A 19,258-nucleotide genomic window follows, 5' to 3' on the forward strand; every position below is an offset into this window, starting at 1 on the left:
AGGCCCCCAAGGCCCATCCTGTTTCACAGATTGGCCCACCAGATGCCTCTGAGAAGCCCACAGGCAAGTGCGGAGGCTCTGCCCTCTCTCTGGCTGCTGCTCCCCAGCAACTGGTTGCAGGATGGAAATTGACCTGAAATTGACCTGAAGGATGGAAATTGACCCGAAGGATGGAAACTGACCTGCAGGATGGAAACTGACCACCCCAAAGGGATGCCTCCAACGTCGTTGAGGGCTATGTTCTCATTGGGGAGAAGAAGAGTCTATCATAAAGCGCATCCCCATGTTATGTTCCGCACTCCTACAACAAGTGTACAGCCTACACAGGTATCTTCCTTCACACAAACCCTTGTCCCGGAATAGAGACATCTGTACACTCGGATGTCTGGATCGGGCTATCGCATTAGCAACATCGATGGAGCGACACAGAAATATGCAGAGCGCGGGGTGCGGGGGACCCTGCCCAAGCGCGCGCCTGGGTCTTCTCGGGTTGGGGGAGTCTCTGCCCCGCGCCGACGCCCCCAGCTCCCACCCGGGTGGGTCCCACCGCGCCCGCGCCCGCCCGCTCTCTTTCGCGCGCGCGCCTCTGCTGTCTCTCCCCCGCGCCGGGCTCGCGCGCCCCAGCCGGCCACGCGCTCCTGGGCACCCGCCGCCGCCGCCTCGCTCACAACCGCTCCCGGCGTCTCTCGGGGCAACGGCTGGGGCGGAGGGGGCGCCAGAAGCGGGGCTGGCTGGGCCGGGGGAGGCTGGACGCAGCGGAGGCGGCTGCATCCCCGCGCCCTGCTCGCCGCGTCCTCGCCCTCGTCGTGGTGCTGCTCTGCCCGCCGGCGCCCCGGCCGCCCTCGCTCGCCTCCCCGCGGAGCTGGGGCTGCTGGAGGAGGAGGAGGAGGACGAGAAGGGAGCCCGAGGAGGGGGGAGGGACGCCCGGCCAGTGGGGAGGAAGACCTGATTATGGGGTGAGTCCGTGTGAGGAGGAGCCAGGCAGCCGCCGCTGGGCCGAGGCTGCCTCTGGGCATGTGCGGAGTGCCCTCGCCCAGGGAGCTAGTGGAGCTCCGCGCTCCAAAGGAGAAAGGGTGCCTCTGAGCATGTGCTGGCTGGGTACCTCCTCCCCCCAGGAGCTTAGAATCATATGGCCGGGTTGCCTCTGACCATGTGCTGAATGCATTCCAAGGACCTGGAGCTGAATATTTATTTATTTATTTAATACATTTATATACCGCTCAAAACCTAAGTTCTCTTACATATAAGAGAGGAGGGGTGCATATAAGGAGGAGGGTGCCTCTGACCATGTGCAGAGTGCCCTCTCCTAAGGAGCCGGAGCTCCACGCTCAGAAGGAGAAGGGTGCCTCTGAGCATGTGCCGAATGCCTTCTAAGGGACTGGAACTGAATATAAGGAGGAGGGTGCCTCTGAGCATGTGCGGAGTGCCATGCAGGAAGTGGCTGGAGTTTGACAGTCTGAGGAGAAGGGTGCCTCTGATCATGTGCTGAGTGCCTTCCTGAAGCCTAAATACATATGGATGAGGGTGCCTCTGTCCATGTGTGGAGTGCCATCTCCTAAGTAACTGTGAACTGTAAAATATCAAGACAAAGGTGCTTCCTGAGCAAAGAGCCACCTTCTGCAAATAGGATGGATATTTATATACTGCTTTCCAGCAAAAGTTCCCAAAGCGGTTTACATAGATATAAATTGTCACTGTTCGAGCTGACTTGGACTCCACTATTTCTGCAAGGTTTATGGAGGAGGTGTCCAGCAATCCTTCTTGAAGTATTAGGTTGGATCAGTTTCAATCTGTTACTCCTGAGGATGTGGACAAGCTGCTTGGGGCGCTGTGGCCTACCACCTGTTCTCTGGATCCTTGCCCGACTTGGCTGCTTCTATCTAGCAGGAAGATGGTTGGAGGTGGCCTAGCTGATATCATAAATGCATCACTGAGGGAGGGTAGAGTGCTTCCCTGTCTAAAGGAGGCAATGGTTAGACTGCTCCTTAAGAAGCCTTCCCTGGACCCCTTAGCGATGGACAGCTACAGGCCAATCTCCAATCTCCCTTGGTTGGGCAAGGTGATTGAGAGGGTGGTGTCCAACCAGCTCCAGGCAGTTTCGGAGGAAACTGATTATCTAGACCCATTTTGAACTGGCTTTAGAGCTGGCTATGGGGTTGAGACAGCCTTGGTCGGCCTGATGGATGACCTTTACTGGGGAGTGTGACTCTGCTGATTCTTCTGGATCTCTTGGCAGTGTTCGATACCATCGACCATGTATTCTTCTGGATTGCCTGGGGGAGTTGGGAATAGGGGGCACTGCTTTGCAGTGGTTCCACCCCTATCTCTTGGGTAGATTCCAGATGGTGGAGTTTGGTGACAGTTGCTCCTCAAAATGGGAGCTGTTATATGGAGTCCCTCAGAGCTCCATTCTGTCACCAATGCTTTTTAATATCTACATGAAACCACTGGGTGCTGGGTGTTATCAGTATGCTGATGACACCCATATCTTCTCCTTTTCGTCTGCATCATCAGGAAATGGCGTTCTTCCCCTAAATGCCTGTCTACAGGCAGTATTGGGCTGGATGAGGGATAACAAATTGAAGCTGAATCCAAGCAAGACAGAGGTGCTCATTGTTGGGGCTCAGAATTTGAGGGATGAGTTAGATCTTCCTGCACTGGATGGGGTTACACTGCCCCAGAAGAAGCAGGTACGCAGCTTGGGAGTACTCCTGGACCCAGGCCTCACCCTGGTATCTCAGGTGGAGGCCATGGCCAGGAGTGCTTTCTATCAGCTTTGGCTGATTCGACAGCTGCATCCATTCCTTGAAGAGGACAACCTCAAAACAGTGGTGCATCAGCTGGTAACCTCCAGGCTGGACCATTGCAATGCGCTCTGCATGGGGCTGCCTTTGTACGTAGTTCAGAAACTTCAGTTAGTTAAAAATGCGGCAGCCATATTGGTCTCTGGGGCAACCCGGAGAGACCATATTATGCCTGTTTTGAAACAGTTGCACTGTTTGCTGATGTTTCCAGGCAAAATACAAAGTGCTGGTTATTATCTTTACAAGCCCTGAACGGCTTAGGTCTAGGTTATACTAGAGAGCGCCTTCTTCTGCACGATTCCCAGCACACATTAAGGTCATCCGAGGAGGTCTGTCTCCAGTTACCAGCGGTACGTCTGGTGGTAACTCAGAGGTGGACCTGCTCTGTAGCTGCTCCTGAGCTGTGGAATGCATTCCCTGCTGAAATCCATACTCTGAATTCATTATTGGCCTTCAGGAGAGCTCTTAAGACCTATCTGTTTGGTCTGGCCTTCCAGGGTTTTTAAATTATCTATCTATCTATCTATCTATCTATCTATCTATCTATCTATCTATCTATCATATAGTTATAACCAACCTCTTGTATTCTGCCCGGAAACATATTGGCAGCCAGTGTAACTCCTTCAATACGGGAGTAATATGGTCTCTCCTAGATGACCCAGAGACCAGCCTGGCTGCCACATTCTGGGCCAACTGTAGTTTCTGGAATATGTACAAGGGCAGCCCCACATAGAGCACATTGCAGTAATCCAGTTTGGAAGTTACCAGCAGATGTACCACTGTTTTGAGGCCGTCTAACTCAAGGAATGGGAGCAGCTGGCGTATCAGCCGAAGCTGATAGAAGGCACTTCTGGCCACTGCCTCAACCTGGGACACCAAGGTTGTAATTGTTGTAATTGTTTTTAACTTCTTGTAACCTGGTTTTCCGGGGTTTTAAACTGTTTTGAATTTTTAACTGTTGATTGTTTTATGGTGTTTAATAGTCTGTTTTTAACTTTGAATTGATTTAAATTGTTTATGTTATTGTATGTAAACTGCTCTGAGCCATTTCTGGAAGGGTGGTATAGAAATTGAATGAATGAATGAATTTTATTATTTTTAGAAGTGGGGAGCAACTGTCCCTTTTCAACCCCCAGCACAGAGTGAGCCCTTTGGGGACAGTGAACCTCCTTTTTTGTTTTTCTGTGTAAATCACTTTGAGAACTTTTAAGGAAAAGCAGTATATAAATATTGGTAGTCCTGGCTGATCATATGTGGAGTGCCTTCCCCTAAGTAACCGGAGAGCTTAAAAAATCAAGATGAGGATTCTTATAAGCATGTGCGGAGTGCCTTCTCCTAAGTTACTAGAGCAAGGTGGCATATTTCTTTTGCTATGTAAACCACTTTGTGGCCTTTTTGTTGAAAAGCTGTGTGTGTGTGTGTGTGTGTGTGTGTGTGAGAGAGAGAGAGAGAGAGAGAGAGAGAGAGAGAGAGAGAGAGAGATGGATGAGTGGGAGAAAGGCCTGTAAGTGGAAAATAACTTGCAGGTGAGAGATGGTCTTTGACTCTCGCTTTCCAAACAAAAAGCAAAACGGGGTGTGTGGGAACTGGATGGAAGAAATCACTGTGTAGAGCAAGGAGCATTTCCCTGAAAAGTACAAGAAGTGTAGTATTTTTGCTTTCTGAAGTAGTGGCCACCTTCTGAGTCTGTACTTCCAATCACCAGCCTGGGTTAGAATTGCAGCCATATCCACCCTTTCTTCACTTTGATGATGGTGGGTCCAACAGGTGTGAGGTGGTTAATTGGCATTAAGGGAAGCCTAGTCCCTATCGCATGATGTTGAATATACGCCCGGCTGAAATGACGTGACGCTCTCAATGCTTGAGGAGGACAGGTCAATCAACAGCTACTGGTCTGGTGGCTATAGGCCACCTCTAGCCTCAAAGGCAAGATGCCTCTAAATACCAGTTGCAAGGGAGCAACAGCAAGAGAGAGGGCATGCCCTCATCTCAGGGCTTCCCAGAAGCATCTGGTGGGCCACTGTGTGAAACAGGATGCTGGACTAGATAGGCCTTGGGCCTGGTCCAAGAGAGTGATCCGGTTGGCGGGGACTAGAGACAGGGCCTTTTCTGTTACATAAGAACGTAAGAACAGCCCTGCTGGATCAGGCCCAAGAAGGCCCATCTAGTCCAGCATCCTCTTTCACACAGTGGCCCACCAGATGCCGCTGGAAGCCGCAGGAGTTGAGGGCATGCCCTCTCCCCTGCTGTTACTCCCCTGCAACTGCTACTCAGAGGCATCCTGCCTTTGAGGCTGGAGGTGGCCCACAGCCCTCCAACTAGTAGCCAATGATAGACCTCTCCTCCATGAAGTTATCCAAACCCCTCTTCAAGCCATCCAGGTTGTTGGCTGTCACCACATCTTGTGGCAGAGAATTCCACAAGTGGATTATGCATTGAGTGAAAAAGTGTTGTGGCCCCTCAGCTTTGGATCGCCCTCCCTGAAGATCTTCACCCTGCTCCCTCCCTCAGTGTTTTTTTAAAAGCATCTTAAAATGCACCTTTTAAAGGAGGCTTTTAATATCTGGTAGGTTCTTTAGCTTTTTATAATTTTCCGTTTTTAGCTTTTAAAATTACCTTTAATTTGAACCTAATAATGATTGTGGTTTTTAATCTGGCAACTTCTTTGTTTAATTTCGTTAATTTTGTTACATTTATTGCATCTTGTATTTATCTCATTGTTGTGAGCTGCCCCGAGCAGTAGTGCACTGGAGGGGCGGGGGTATAAATATTTTAAATAAATAATAAATAAATAAAATCCAGCCGGGCTGTTCTTATTGTGCATTGGACCAACTTCTGTTGACATACAGGATTATTCAGCAGGCAGGATCCTAGCGATTGAGGCAAAGTTTCTCAGTGTCACTCAAACTGTTTACAGACTCCGATACCATCAAAAGCTGGTCAACAAAAGGCATAACCATGCTCGTTTTGTTTCACTTTTGTGATATACGGTTTCCGCACAGCGCTATCTTAATGTTTTCCCTTCCAAACACAGGCAGAAAGCGTGTGACCTGCCGAGTCAGCAACGGTAATGACTTCCTCTGGACCGAACCAAAGTGAAATCGAATCTGAAAGCGCCGTTAAGAATACAAGAATTGTGGGCACAGAGTCACGCTGCACCTACCCGAATGAGAGGCGGGAGAGGAATCAGATTTACACGCTCCTCAACATCAGTAACAGTGTCAATGAGCAAGAGGAAAAGTCCTTGGAGTGTGTTGCTGGGACAGGATGGGAAGAAGCGGTGAGTGAGAACGTTATGCTATGAAATTATTATTAATAATTAATTAATACAGCCAGACAGGTGTTATTGACTGGTTTGTTTTATCCAGACATCGAGTCCTTCCCAAGGACCTGGGATGGCTGATAATAATACGTTTGTGGTTCGTTCTGGTTCGGCCAACCTACAAATTAGTTGGTGGCACGGGGGGCGGGGGGGCATGGGGGTGAGCAGCACACATATGGCCTTTGCGCATGTGCAGCAGCAGAAAGCTTCAAGGAGCAGCAGGTACGCAGGTAAGGACCCCGTGCTACTCACTTTTAAAGGTGCCACCTGCCAACCCTGGCTGCACTCGAACCACCAAAGCAGTTCATGGGTCGGTTGATCCTGAACAATCCAGTTCACATTTGTGCATGAATCACAGTTTGTGCTCATCCCTAATCCAGGTTTGAGAATGGATTTCTTGAAATGATCTGAAGGATTCTTTTTAACATAAACACAGTGTAAAAAGCCACCAAGCTTGTGGCTTGAAATTACTTCATGAATAAACATGCTTAATGAACCCCATCCCAGGTTTCATTGCAGTCTCTTTCGGTTTACTTACCGGTACTTATTTATTTTTTACTCTTGCTACATTTGTTTGGTTGTTTTCCCCCTTTTATTTTTTAGTTATTATGAAACTTAACTGATGGTGAATATGTTTATCTGTATGGAAGTCGAGACAAAGACAGCTTGAATAGGCGTGAGAATCTTGTCCTGAGCAAATGTCAAGCAAATAAGAGCAAGAGGAAAACAAAAAACAAAATAATCCCAACAAGACTGAAACATTGTATCATTAAGTCCTTTGAGAAAGAGACACTATAGTCCTCAGACAAGTAGATCAGTGACCTTTGCTGTTTTTCAAGTGGGTGGACGGGGGTGCACCTTGGCCAAAAACCCTCCATGTGAGAGTCATTTCCCATTTCCGGGGGTGGACAGAGGCCCGGTGCTGGGCAAAGTGAGTGGGAGCTGTCATCTCTGTATGGTGCCAGGAGGACGGTTGTGAGCCAAGCCTGATTTGCACTCTGTATATGCTCCGGAGCTAGTTATAACGAGAATGAGGTTTGTTCACGCTCGCCACCTAGTGGCACAAATTCTTGAGACAGTAGCCATGTAGGATCTGGAAACGGAGGTAGAAAGGCAGACTCATACTCTCATAGAGTTCAATGGGCTTTATTAAGGCAAATGGGTTCCCAATGCAATCAAGCAAATCAATCATATGAATCAGGCCAGTGAGATTTTTAAGTGTAGTGCATACAGTCCTAATTTAATAAATGTGTTGGGTGTGTGTATTCTAATGGCTAAGCTAGCTAGACAACCTAGGCAGAATTCTAAGAAAGAGATAAACAAGAAGGGGGAGGAAGAAGAAAGGATGGGAGGTCTGATTAGTGGGGAGGAGGGAGAGGCAGAGGCTGGTTGTTCCAGTGAAGGCATCATTACCTTATCTGGACATGGCCACAGGAAGTGTGCGATGCTAGAATCTGATACTGCTGGTGTGTGTTGCATCAGGCAGGCATGATGGGGTCTTGGACTGAAGACAGAGCAGAGTTAGCCTTGCTTCCCTGCCCCACAGAGGGAATCACCGGCAGACACTGTCTGTAGAGATGCAACTAAGCAGTAAACTCACAGGTTTGAGCAAAAGATTGCTGAAGCCATGCCTGAAGTGGTCCGTTATAGCAGTTTGAGCCTCTGATCTGAATGAAAGCAGAGCATCAACATCCGTTATGAATTTCAAAAAGTGTCAATAACCTGTGCTATAAACAACAGAGTTCAGGACATTATCATGTCCATTTCTCAAGGAGGGAACAAAGATTATGACCATCTCTGCTCTCCTTGATCAGGAAGCTCCCTGTCTGGAGTAGTTGCCAGCAATCTGCATGGTCTGTGAAAATGCTGTTTCACAGACCCAGAGGTGCCTCTGCCCAGGGAGGTGTTAGAAGTCAGGAAAGAGGGGGGCAATTGCAGTGAGGAAGGAATCGGGGGTCTTTCAGAGATAGCAGTCAAGGTGTGATGGCTGTCATTCTGAATCATTGTGTGCATATCTAAGCATTTCAAGTGAGAACAGTAATATATGTGAAGCAGGGAAACCTAACACAATCGACTGCAGCAATAGCAGGTTGCATCAATGTTGTAAATTTCTCCCAGAAGAAATGCAGGACCAATTCCTGCCTTTCCCAGAGCCATTAACACAGGAACAAAGCATAGGCCATTGGGCCTGATTTTCAGGAGTTAACCAGTTCACTCAAGGTTCAAATATGCCCTGAACCAAGGAATCTCTTAAGAGGAATGCCTGGTGCTAACTTAAGCCGAAGCCTGGCTCTTTGGGCCTGTAGTTCTGGTCCAGTTTGGGTGATTTTAGCTAAAACAGGACCATGCAGCATATTCAGCTTTGGCCAAAGCTTCATACAGAAGGCGCCTTCTTCTGCACGATCCCCACCACACGTTAAGGTCATCTGAGGAGGTCCATCTCCAGCAGTGCGTCTGGTGGCGACCCAGAGGCGGGCCTTTTCTGTAGCTGCTCCTGGGCTGTGGGATGCACTCCCTGCAGAAATCCGTAATCTGAATTTATTATTGGCCTTCAGGAGAGCCCTCAAGACCTCTCTGTTTGGCCTGGCCTTCCAGGGTTTTTCAATGATTGTAAATGTTTTAAATCTGCTGTAACCTGGTTTCCCGGTGTTTTTAAACTGTGTTGAATGTTTTAATTGTTAATTGCTTTATGGTGTTTTATAGTCTCTGTTTTTAACTGTGAATTGATTTTTATTGTTTTGTTTTCATGTAAACCGCCCTGAGCCATTTCTGAAAGTGTGGTATAGAAATCTAATGAATGAATGAATGAATGATTACAAGTCCCATCAAGAATTAGTCAGGGGGCTGCCCTTAGGGTTGATCAGGGCTGCCTCTGGCCGTCAGACCACTGAAGAACCCTCGTGGTGGATCTGTTTTAGCCACCATATAATCAATCGATAGCCACATATAATCATCTGGGAAACACAGGCTTCCCCCCTTGATTTGAAGGAAGGGGGTGCAGATCAGCATGCAGCATTTGGCACAACCATGACGCATCATGGTAGGGCATAGAGCCGAGTTGGCTTCTTTCATGGCAACAGCTCACATCTCCCTAAAACAGGGGCTCTCAGGCTTGATGAGCACTGAGATGATGTTGGACTTCAACACCCATCATCCGCAACTACAGTGGTCACAGGCCATTGTGGCTGGGGGTGATGGGAGTTGAAGTCCGCCATCATCTAGGAATGCAAGCTTGAGAGCCCCTGCTCTCTGGGAACTCTGCCTCTAAGCACATACATGATGTGGTCATGGGAAAATTCTCCGGCAGTGAAGCCATCAAGCAAGCCTACAAATAGAGTGTACATGTATATTGCTGGACTGTGTCTTGACAAGTAGACACAAGATGAGGGAAAAGAGGGCCTCTCTATAAAAAGTGGATGCTATATTATTATCATTAGGTTTTATTGTTTTGTTCTCATGATTTAGCCATTGGCTTTTATACTTATAAATGGCTGGAGGTGGAGGACTTTTAAAATCTGGTTCTTGACATTTCCAAGTCCTTGGCTGGCTGCCCAAGTGGTGGTTATTAAACAACTTCTGAGAACACTTGTAAGCCACCTAATGGCGCAGCGGGGAATGGCTTGCCTAGCAAGCATGAGGTTGCTGGTTCGAATCCCACAGAGTGCCCTGTGGTTTCCTTTGGCAGAATACAGGAGGGGTTTGCCATTGCCTCCTCCCACACAGTCTGAGATGATGCCTTTCATCACCTTCCTATATCAACTGCTGCCCAATGTAGCTGGAATGCAAACTAGCAACTTCTGGCTTGATAATCAAGTCACTTCCCCGCTGTCCCATTAGGTGGCTGTTCAATCATAGCTACACCCCTGCAATACCTACTATCTAAATTCCTTGACAATGAAATGTGCTTTTAGAGTTGTCTAGGAAATCATTCCAGCTGCAGTATTTTGAACAGGATACCTAAAAAAGCAAAGACTAATTTGACGACTACTTCTAGAGGTGGGCAATCTTTGGCACTCCAGCAGCTGTTGAACTACAACTGCCATCATCCCCAGCTATAATGGCTGGACAACAGCTGGCATGCCAAAGGTTGCCTGTCCCTATATTCTTTTGCAGCCAAACTGGCCTAAAGTTGCAATAATTGAGAGAGATCACTAGCAGCTTTTACTGCTTTGCCATTTTCAACAAAACATTAAAGCCATTGGTTAATTGTACTTTATGTCTTCACAACAAATCCACCCCACCCCCTTGCTAATGTATCCATATCTTTTTGCTCTCAGGTACAAGGCTGGGGTAAAACAGCTCCATTTGCTTATCTTCAGTTACAAAAGAGAGCCAGAAAAACAAGGACAAGTGAGTCTGTCAATGGCTGCCTATATTGCTTAGATCTGATGCAAATTATTGACAAAGGTTTGGAGCAAAACCCCCGGACGATAGATCAGTTGAAATCGGATTTCAAATTGAGTGCATGTTCTGCCACAGAGAGTATTCCAGAAAAACAACAGACTCTGCTTTATCCTGATACACACCCTTCTTCTGCGATAGATGATACTAAACAAGAAAGCTATTATGGTAAAACATATTATACTCAGACGTCCCAAGGAGAGAAGAAAAAAATGTCCCTAAAGGAGGTTCAGACTCCTCTAAGTGAAAGGAAGATTTTTCAAATGAAAGAGAGTCTACTCTACCAAGCAGAAAAGAAAGCGGTGCCAATAAAAGAGTATAATATCCTGCCTCCAGGAAAGCCCAAAAGCTTCGAAACCCTGAAATGCAAAGATGTAAAGAGCCACGAGGCTTCTGCGTCTAGTCTGGTCAGCTCTGAAACTCCTACAGCAAAGTCGTCGCTGGTGCTGCCACCTCTGAAGGATTCAGCTCTCAAAAACAGCCTGGATCCTTCACCAAAGAAAAGTAAGACCAGTGAAAAGCCCTTTGGTGCCGTCTCAGAGACACGTTCCTGCCTGCAGGTGTCTAAACCCAAAGAGCAGAAATGTGGAAAAGGAATAGACACAATGGGGGATGCAGTGAAGGAGGCCATAAAAATGCACGAGATAGCCTCTTTTGCCCCCAGGCTTCCCAAGACGTCTTTCCTCTCAAGGAACTCGGATCGGTGCTGCTGGCGCTGTGCTTTTTTACCAGACAGGAAAATGGCCACCCTGTCCAATTCGATTGCACTGAGGAGAACCAATCATCTCAACAGCATGCATTTCCTGCACATAAAAGGAGCTCAAGGCAGCAAAGCCGATGAGATTCGAGACCCTTGCGTCCGAAGCAGGAGTCACAATGGAACCAAACAAAGACACGAGCCCCCAACCCAGGAGATCCCACTGCTCTCTGGACTATTCCCTGCCGTAACGGTCAGCCGCCTTGCAATAACTGCTTTGCCTTCTAGGCTGACCTGACTTTTAAAAATTGTAGTTTCGTGCTGAGCTATTTATGGATTTGTTCAGAGCTTTCTGTGCGGTGGGAGGAAATACGGAAGGTCCGCCGTAAGGCAGAGTGGGCATTTGTTCATTTGCAGGGGGTGCTCTTGTGTTAGCGATGACTGCCACTGTACGAAATTAAAATGTCCATTTACTGCCTCTTACATTTATATTTTTGGTTGAACTTGCAGCCTCTGGCTTTCAGGGGTGAGCCTCAGGAAAGTGCAGTGAGGCCCTAGATAAGTTAAACCTTCATGTATTTAAAAGCACACCCACCCAGCTCTTCTTTAAGTGGCCAGACATGTGCCTTCAGCATCCCCACAGCTCACAAACTCAAGCAGCTTCAGATTGTGCTGTTGTTGGTCCATATAGCTGGTGGGGACCATTGGAGGACCACAGCATGGCTTATGCAGCCTGTCTTCTCCAGGGCTACCTATGTTTGCTACTGCACCAGGTTGGAGATGTGGGCACTCTGCCTAGACACGCCCTAAGTGTCTTTGACTGCCAAGCTTACAGAAGGTGGGAATCACCAAGCAGAATGCTGCCTGCCAGAGATGGCAAAACCAAGGACTTTGTCAAATACCCACTAGGCTGCCCGACAGGATTGGGAGGCTGCATTCTGCTTGGTGGGTCACAGTTTGTGTAGACTAGCTTTAAAGGGTTGACTAAAGCACGGATTCCCAATGTTGGGTCCCCAGATGTTATTGGACTTCAACTCCCATAATCCCCAACCGAAGGCCACTGGGGCTGGGGATTATGGGAGTTGAAGTCCAAAAACATCTGGGGACCCAACGCTGAGAATCCGTGGACTAAAGTATCACAGCTCATCATTTGCATAGGTTCTGGTACAGTGAAGAGCATAGTTTATGTGGAATACTGTATAGCCATATTCTGTTCTTTAGTGCCTGTGTGGAGAGTCTACCTGCTTTTAAACGCTGTAAAAAGTTTTTTTTTTAAAGTTTCCTTTCATTTTAATTTTTGAACAGTTTATAGCTAAGACTAGAAGTAAGCAGAACTGACGGTTGTATTTGTCTTAGTGTTGATTGTACGTACTCGGATTGGTTTACATTAGCTGGTCTCTCCCCCCACCCCACCCCCCAATGCCAAATTAGGTAACTTACCTTACTTCGTAGTCTAGATAGCTTCAGTGAAATACTTTTCTGTATACACAGTGACAGCATGTTGCTCAGTATTTCAGCCCAAGAAATTTTCCTGTCCTCTCCTGCCCTTTGGAATAGCAGGAAGGTAATGACATTTCTGGATATCCAATTGCAAAGGTCCCAGGTCATTCTAAAGCCATGATTCAGGGTCCATTTATATTTTATCATCTGCTCAGAAACCTGAAAGTTTTATTCTCATAATGATCTTGCGAAATACTTTAAGGGCATTCACACGTGCAGCCTAACCTGCATGTGTGAAGCGCCAGGATCAAGCCCAATGCTGGCTCTGCCTCTGCACCATGCCTGGGTATTTAACCTAGTGTTTAGTCGAGGTTAAGCGAACCAAGGTTAAGCGAACCTCGGCTGGGGATTTTCTGAGCAACCACCACCATATTAAATGGCTCCCCTCCATCATTTCCAGCAACAAGCTGGGGGGGGGAGAGTAGCCGTGCTTGTGCACTGGGGTACCCTGGGATGCGGGGGGGGGGGGCGGTCCTCCTGCTCCCAGCATCTTTCTCTGCCCCACCACCACTTGTGTGGATGTGCAGTGTGGCAGTGGGGAGGACGGTGGCCGCTTGTCTGCCTTCCCCACAGTCTGCCTGCCCACCCCCAGCAAGGTTGTCTGAAAGATCTCTTTATGTATGGATGTTGAATGAGACCAAATCTATCATAGTCCAACTATGATAAGCTATAAGCTAGTCCAGCGTTGGCAGCGTATGCCTTAAAGACCAAAGACCAAATAGCCTGATTCTACAAAAAGAGGGGTCTAATCAACCCAACCTGCGCAAACCTTCTATATGTAAGAATGTTGTTGGTTAGTTAACAAGCTGAGGTCTTGCCCCTGCAGAAATTTCTGGTCTATCCTACCGTGTGTGATCCAGTCAGTTGTGGAGATGGCTAGCAGAAATTTCCATCATCATAGTTGCTGCTTACAAAACAAAACAAAACAAAAAGTGCATGGAAGTTGCCATTTTTGTGATGATTGAGATGCCATGTTACATTTGACTTCTGAGTGAAGGCTAGGCCTGTTCTGTTTCTAAGAAATATATTGTACAAATTGGCCCTACCAGACTTCAAAGTTGGGTGAGGGTGGTGCGGGGACTAATATTCTCAACGGAAGCTGTAGAAATTGTATAAAAACATAAGTTGCAGCAGTGACCTTGTACATGGTGGCTTGGTCTTTCGTTCTTTAAACTGGCTTTTAAAAAACTTAAAAACTTTAAAAAGTATTTAAAAGCACCAACCTAGAAGAAAGAATGTCCCCTAACAGCTAGCCATTTACCTTGGAAGTTTATTAGCAAGAAAGGATTAAAGCAATTACGAGCCAGTTCTATCACATACAAACACTGTATGAAACCAGGCGTTACTTTCTGTGCACGTCTGGGACCCGAGGCATTGTGGGGGCCATCAGTAAACAGTGAGAACTCACTGCTGATTTGTATTTCTTAGAAGGCAAAATACTAGAACAAGTTCAGTTGGCAGAGCGAATGCCTTTTCTTCCAACGGCTGCATTTTCTTGAATATGACTGCAAGGTGAAGTCCTTTCTCCTGCTCTTACCTCCTTTCTTTTGACCTGTATTTTTTTTTTTAAATGTGGACACTGTTGATGTGCTTCCTTGCACCCTCACGTGTGCACAGATAAACACACTTATTTCTAGGAATGATAGGAATATGTGATCAAACGGAGGAGAAGACACTTAAACAAAAGTGTTGGATAGGGTGGGTATGGCAAAGAACTTAACGCATGGTACTATAACCATGGTGTGCCTGTAATCCATGACCTGAGACGCTTGTCTGTATGATCCTGTAAAATGGTAATGAGAATTTTACCACAGATAAGTCATGTGATGTGGTCATCTGTATCCCCCAGCCCATGCTGACTTTTGTGCTATAAAATAGTGGATTTCGGAACATGTCCCTATGTAGATGGACTGAATGAGTTGTGATTCCCCCCCCCCCATTTCAGTTTCAAATAAGTAGAACAAAAACGAATGCAGTTTATTTTAAACCTTTTGATGGTATAAATAAATAAGATGACAATTTTCTACGTGTGGTCCTTTACACCATTGACTAAAGTGAATAAAAATAGTGTTTGCTAAACAGAGAACTGGAAATGTAGAGACTTCTTTTGCGAAGAGGAGAGATATAAAATGATTTTCAATATGATCTGTCAACTAAGGAGCACAAGAGAGCTGAAAACTTGTGTTGAACATAAAATTAAATGTTAAGCTTCCTGATACCATAGTAAGGAAGTTACAAATGGGAAACTGACGTTATAGTGAACACCATGAAAAAATTGGGGATACGAGTTAAAGTGTGCCATCGAGTCGGTGTAGACTCCTGGCGACCACAGAGCCCTGTGGTTGTCTTTGGTAGAATACAGGAGGGGTTGACCATTGCCATCTCCCGCGCAGTATGACATGATGCCTTCCAGCATCTTCCTATATCGCTGATGCCCAATATAGGTGTTTCCTATAGTCTGGGAAACATACCAGCGGGGATTCGAACTGGCAACCTCTGGCTTGCTAGTCAAGTCATTTCCTTGCTGTTGCACTGTTAGGTGGCAGGATACGAGTTACTCCATGTTTATTTGCTTATAGCCAAAGAATATGATCGAGCCAAAGGCTGAAACCTTATAAGCACTGATCCAGGACAGGTATAAAGCCAGGTCTTCCCATTAAATGTGTATAGAATCAGACTGCATGCCCCATTGATTCCCATGGAGAGATTTAAACATGCTCAGCTCTCTCAATGAAATTAGTGAGTCTTAGGAGTGCATAACGTGCGCTTAACATTTTCTTTGTTCCTGTCCCTTAACAGGGATGGGACCGAAGCTCAGTGAAAGAGCATCTGCAGGCAGAAGGTCCCAAGTTCAATCCCTGGCATCTCCAGGTAGGGAGAGACTTCTACCTGAAGCCTTGGAGAGCTGCTGTTAACCAGTGTGGAGAATACTGAGCTAGATGCGTCAATGATCTGATTCAGCAGGCAGCCGCTCCCTGTGTTCCTAAATCTCTCTATAGATAAGACTGTAGTCCAGTGACCAAGCATCTGCTTTGCATACGGAAGTCCCAGGTTCAATACCTGGCAGCATCTCCAGGTAGGGCTGGGTGAGACTCCTGCCTGAAGCCTTGGAAAGCTGCTGCCAGTCAGTGTAGACAATACTGAGCTAGATGGACCAAGGGTCTGACTCAGTATAAGGCAGCTTCCTATGTCCCCCTAAACGCAATAGATGCTACTAGCTGTATTACTAGTTTTAAAATGGTGTATCTATTTAAAATGGTGTATCCATTCAACAACTTTTTGTTGCTCTTCGTGATGGAGCTTTTGTAATGCCAATCCTTTCCAGTGCATGCACGCACACCCTACCCTTTCCTCCTGGAATTGAGCTAGAACCTACTTTTTAAAAAGCAGCTTTCAGTGATTTCCCCCTTGCAAGTACTTTAATAGAGGTAGGAAAAAGGAAAAAAGGGTGTGCAAAATTACATCACAAGCATTGGAAGCTATTACAGCAGAATCTATTTCAGCATCTGCATCTGGCCCGAACATGAAAATTCAGCGTTGGCCCATATTAATGATCATAGTTTAAACCAAGAACTAAGTCGCTTAAAGGAAAGTTGTGCTGTTGAGTCGGTGTTGACTCCTGGCTCCCACAGAGCCCTGTGGATGATTTGGTAGAATATAGGAGGGGTTCACCATTGCCTCCTTCCGTACAGTAGGAGATGATGCCTTTCAGCATCTTCCTATATCACTGTTGCCCGATATAAGTGTTTCCCATAGACTGGGGAACATACCAATGGGGATTCGATCCGGCAACCTCTTGCTCCCTAGGCATGTATCTTCCCTGCTGTGCCAAATCATGACATTAGTCCCAAGAGCCAAAAATGTGCTTTTCTTGAAGACCAGCTTCTTATGAGAACTGCCAAATCATTTATTTTTAACCTAAAAGGGATTTCAAAAGCAGCATGTGATAAACAGAGTGGTGGTGGTAGTGGTCAGCTATTAGGAACATAGGAAGCTGTCTTATACTAAGCCATATCATTGATCCATCTAGCTCAGTATACACAGACTGGCAGCAGCTTCTCCAAGGTTGCAGGCAGGAGTCTCTCTCAGTCCCATCTTGGAGATGCCAGGGAGGGAACTTGGGACCTTCTGCATATTCTTCCCAGAGCAGCCCCATCCCCTAAGGGGAATATCTTACAGTGCTCACACATGTAGACTCCCATTCAAATCCAAACCAGGGCAGACCTTGCTTAGCAAAGGGGACAATTTGTGCTTGTTATCACAAGACCAGCTCTCCTGGCATGAGGGCAAAATATTATACTGGGTTATATTATGCGGGAAAGCTACCCAAGTCGGCCTCTAGTAACCGGGTAAAGAGGCACCTTTAAAAGTGGTGATTCTCTTATGTTCAGCGGGGGGGGGGGGGAGTGAAACTGTCTCTAGCTAGTCAACCCCTGAACAACATCCTTCTAGTGGTTATTGCTGGTGTCTACCTTATGCTTCTTTTTTAGATTGTGAGCCCCTAATTAATTTTTTTAATGTAAACAGCTTTTGAGAAATTCCTTGTTGAAAAGTAGTATATACATTTTAATAAACAATAATGACACTTAAGAAAAATCTAGCCAATATTCAGCACCAGTTTTGGATAGAGGTTGGGTCAAATGCATCGCGTTTTTGCTAGAGTTGCGATCTTCTTGATGTTAATTTAAATGCAACTTTCTTCTCCTCCCAGGAGTATGGCTGGGGGAAAGCTCCTCCTTTCACATGCAATAATATCCAAAGAAAGAAACCAAGAATAACCAACACTGCCCATAGCAGCATCCTTCACCAGAATATGGCGGCTACGTCCTTGAAAAACATGGCGTGGATAACACGGCCAGCAAGAGACCAACCAAAATCGGATTGCCGGTTTAATGAAGGAGAAACGCTTCCAAGCAACAAAAACCTCAGAGTCTCCTGCATCAAGCCTTATAACTATGCCCCCATGATGTCAGTCCATGCAGGGGGAGACCGGATGAGAGGCAAATTAGACTCTCTTCAGACATTCCTAGGAGAAAAAAGGAGCTTGCCCGTGAAGGAATATGAGACCAAGTCCTCACAAAGACGCCCAGAACCAAGAGTTCTGGGATATCATGAGGTCAGCCCGCCCAAAGTAATCCACAGTAACCCACCCAGCAGCTTGAGCTGCGTAACCTTAAATGCATTGCTGGTCTTCAGACCAGATGAAGAAGGTGTCATCAGCTTGCATCTGAAGCCCTCCTCGAAGGAGGAAGCCGCAACGGCAGTCAACGGAAGAGAGAAAAGGAGCAGCTCTTCGGACAAGATGGCCTCACATTACTATGAAATTAAAGAAGTAAAGCAGAAGAGTGAAAAGAGAATTGGTATGATTAACACAGAGAAAAAGCAAATAAAAAAATCATGTACTGCCCACTGATTTGTCTATGGCACCCAGAGACAGTTGGCTTTGCCTTCGACACTGTGTGACCCTTACTTTTCCTTCCTTAGAATAATTTTACATTAAATCTAGCTTCTTGTGAGTTCTATGCAGACAGTCCGTGTTGTAGGGTTGCCAACATGGCGTTGGCTAAAATCAGGATGTCTGGAGCAGGGCCACCTAGGGGCGGGGCTTGTCTTGGCCCCAGGTGGCAGCCACTGAGTGAGCTGACCTGTTGGTGGTCACCACCATTGGAAGCTGCTGCATATGGAGTCAGACTATCGGTCTATCTAGCTCAGTGTTGTCTTCACAGACTGGCAGCAGCTTCTCCAAGGTTGCAGGCAGGAATCTCTCTCAGCTCTATCTTGGAGATGCTGCCAGGGAGGGAACTTGGAACCTTCTGCTCTTCCCAGAGCGGCTTCATCCCCTGAGGGGAATATCTTACAGGGCTCACACATCAAGTCTCCCATTCATATGCAACCAGGGCAGACCCTGCTTAGCTAGGTGGACAAGTCATGCTTGCTACCACAAGACCATGGTGGGTGGCTGGTGGCGGCTGCTGTGCAGCAGTGGTGGAGGGGCGTGGCAGCAGTGAGAGCTCTCTGCACATGTGCGCAGAGACCTGAAATTGGCTGGATCTGCTTCCTTTGGGAGGAAGGTGGGTTGGGTAATGGAGTCTTGAGTCCCCAGATGTTGATGCACTTCAACTCCCATAATCCCCAACCAAAGGCCATTGGGGCTGAGGATTATGGGAGTTGAAGTCCAATAACATCTGAGATTCCAAGGTTGAGAATACTTGGTCTAAAGCAGGGTTTCTCAAAGGTTGCTGAACTACAACTCCCATCATCCCCAGCCACAAGGACAATGGGAGTTGTAGTTCAGCAGGACTACAGTTTGGGAAACCCTGATCTAAAGCAGCATTCTTCAGACACACCACAGACTCTATGCACACCCCCTAATTGTTTGGTCTAACTGGGTCTGTGTGATATGCTTTGGCCAAAGTTCTCTCTACTTATGACTGACAAACTCACCCCACTTGGTGTCCATGCCATCCTGTGGGCTTTCAAACAATATATTTAGTAGCAGAAAGCTTTGAAAATATTTAAAACATTGCACTAAAG

The 19,258-nt window shown here is 46.8% G+C and overlaps 1 protein-coding gene across 2 annotated transcripts; it reads left to right on the plus strand.

Annotated features, from left to right (window-relative positions):
- The first annotated feature begins 641 nt into the window (after positions 1 to 641).
- Positions 642 to 18,178, plus strand: C9H16orf46 (chromosome 9 C16orf46 homolog). 2 transcript variants are annotated; one of them, XM_053270544.1, is made up of 5 exons: positions 642 to 956; positions 5,839 to 6,084; positions 10,404 to 11,477; positions 15,524 to 15,595; positions 17,436 to 18,178. In XM_053270544.1, exons 2-5 carry the CDS (start codon positions 5,875 to 5,877, stop codon positions 18,135 to 18,137), a joined length of 2,058 nt encoding a protein of 685 aa, XP_053126519.1. In that variant the 5' UTR covers positions 642 to 956; positions 5,839 to 5,874; the 3' UTR covers positions 18,138 to 18,178. The 2 variants fall into 2 exon arrangements, with proteins under 2 accessions (XP_053126519.1, XP_053126520.1); XM_053270545.1 differs by lacking the exon at positions 15,524 to 15,595 and having other exon boundaries at positions 643 to 956; positions 17,436 to 18,176.
- Positions 18,179 to 19,258: the final 1,080 nt, after the last annotated feature.

Source organism: Hemicordylus capensis, chromosome 9, assembly GCF_027244095.1.
Source record: "Hemicordylus capensis ecotype Gifberg chromosome 9, rHemCap1.1.pri, whole genome shotgun sequence".
NCBI classification, from domain to species: Eukaryota; Metazoa; Chordata; class Lepidosauria; order Squamata; family Cordylidae; genus Hemicordylus; species Hemicordylus capensis.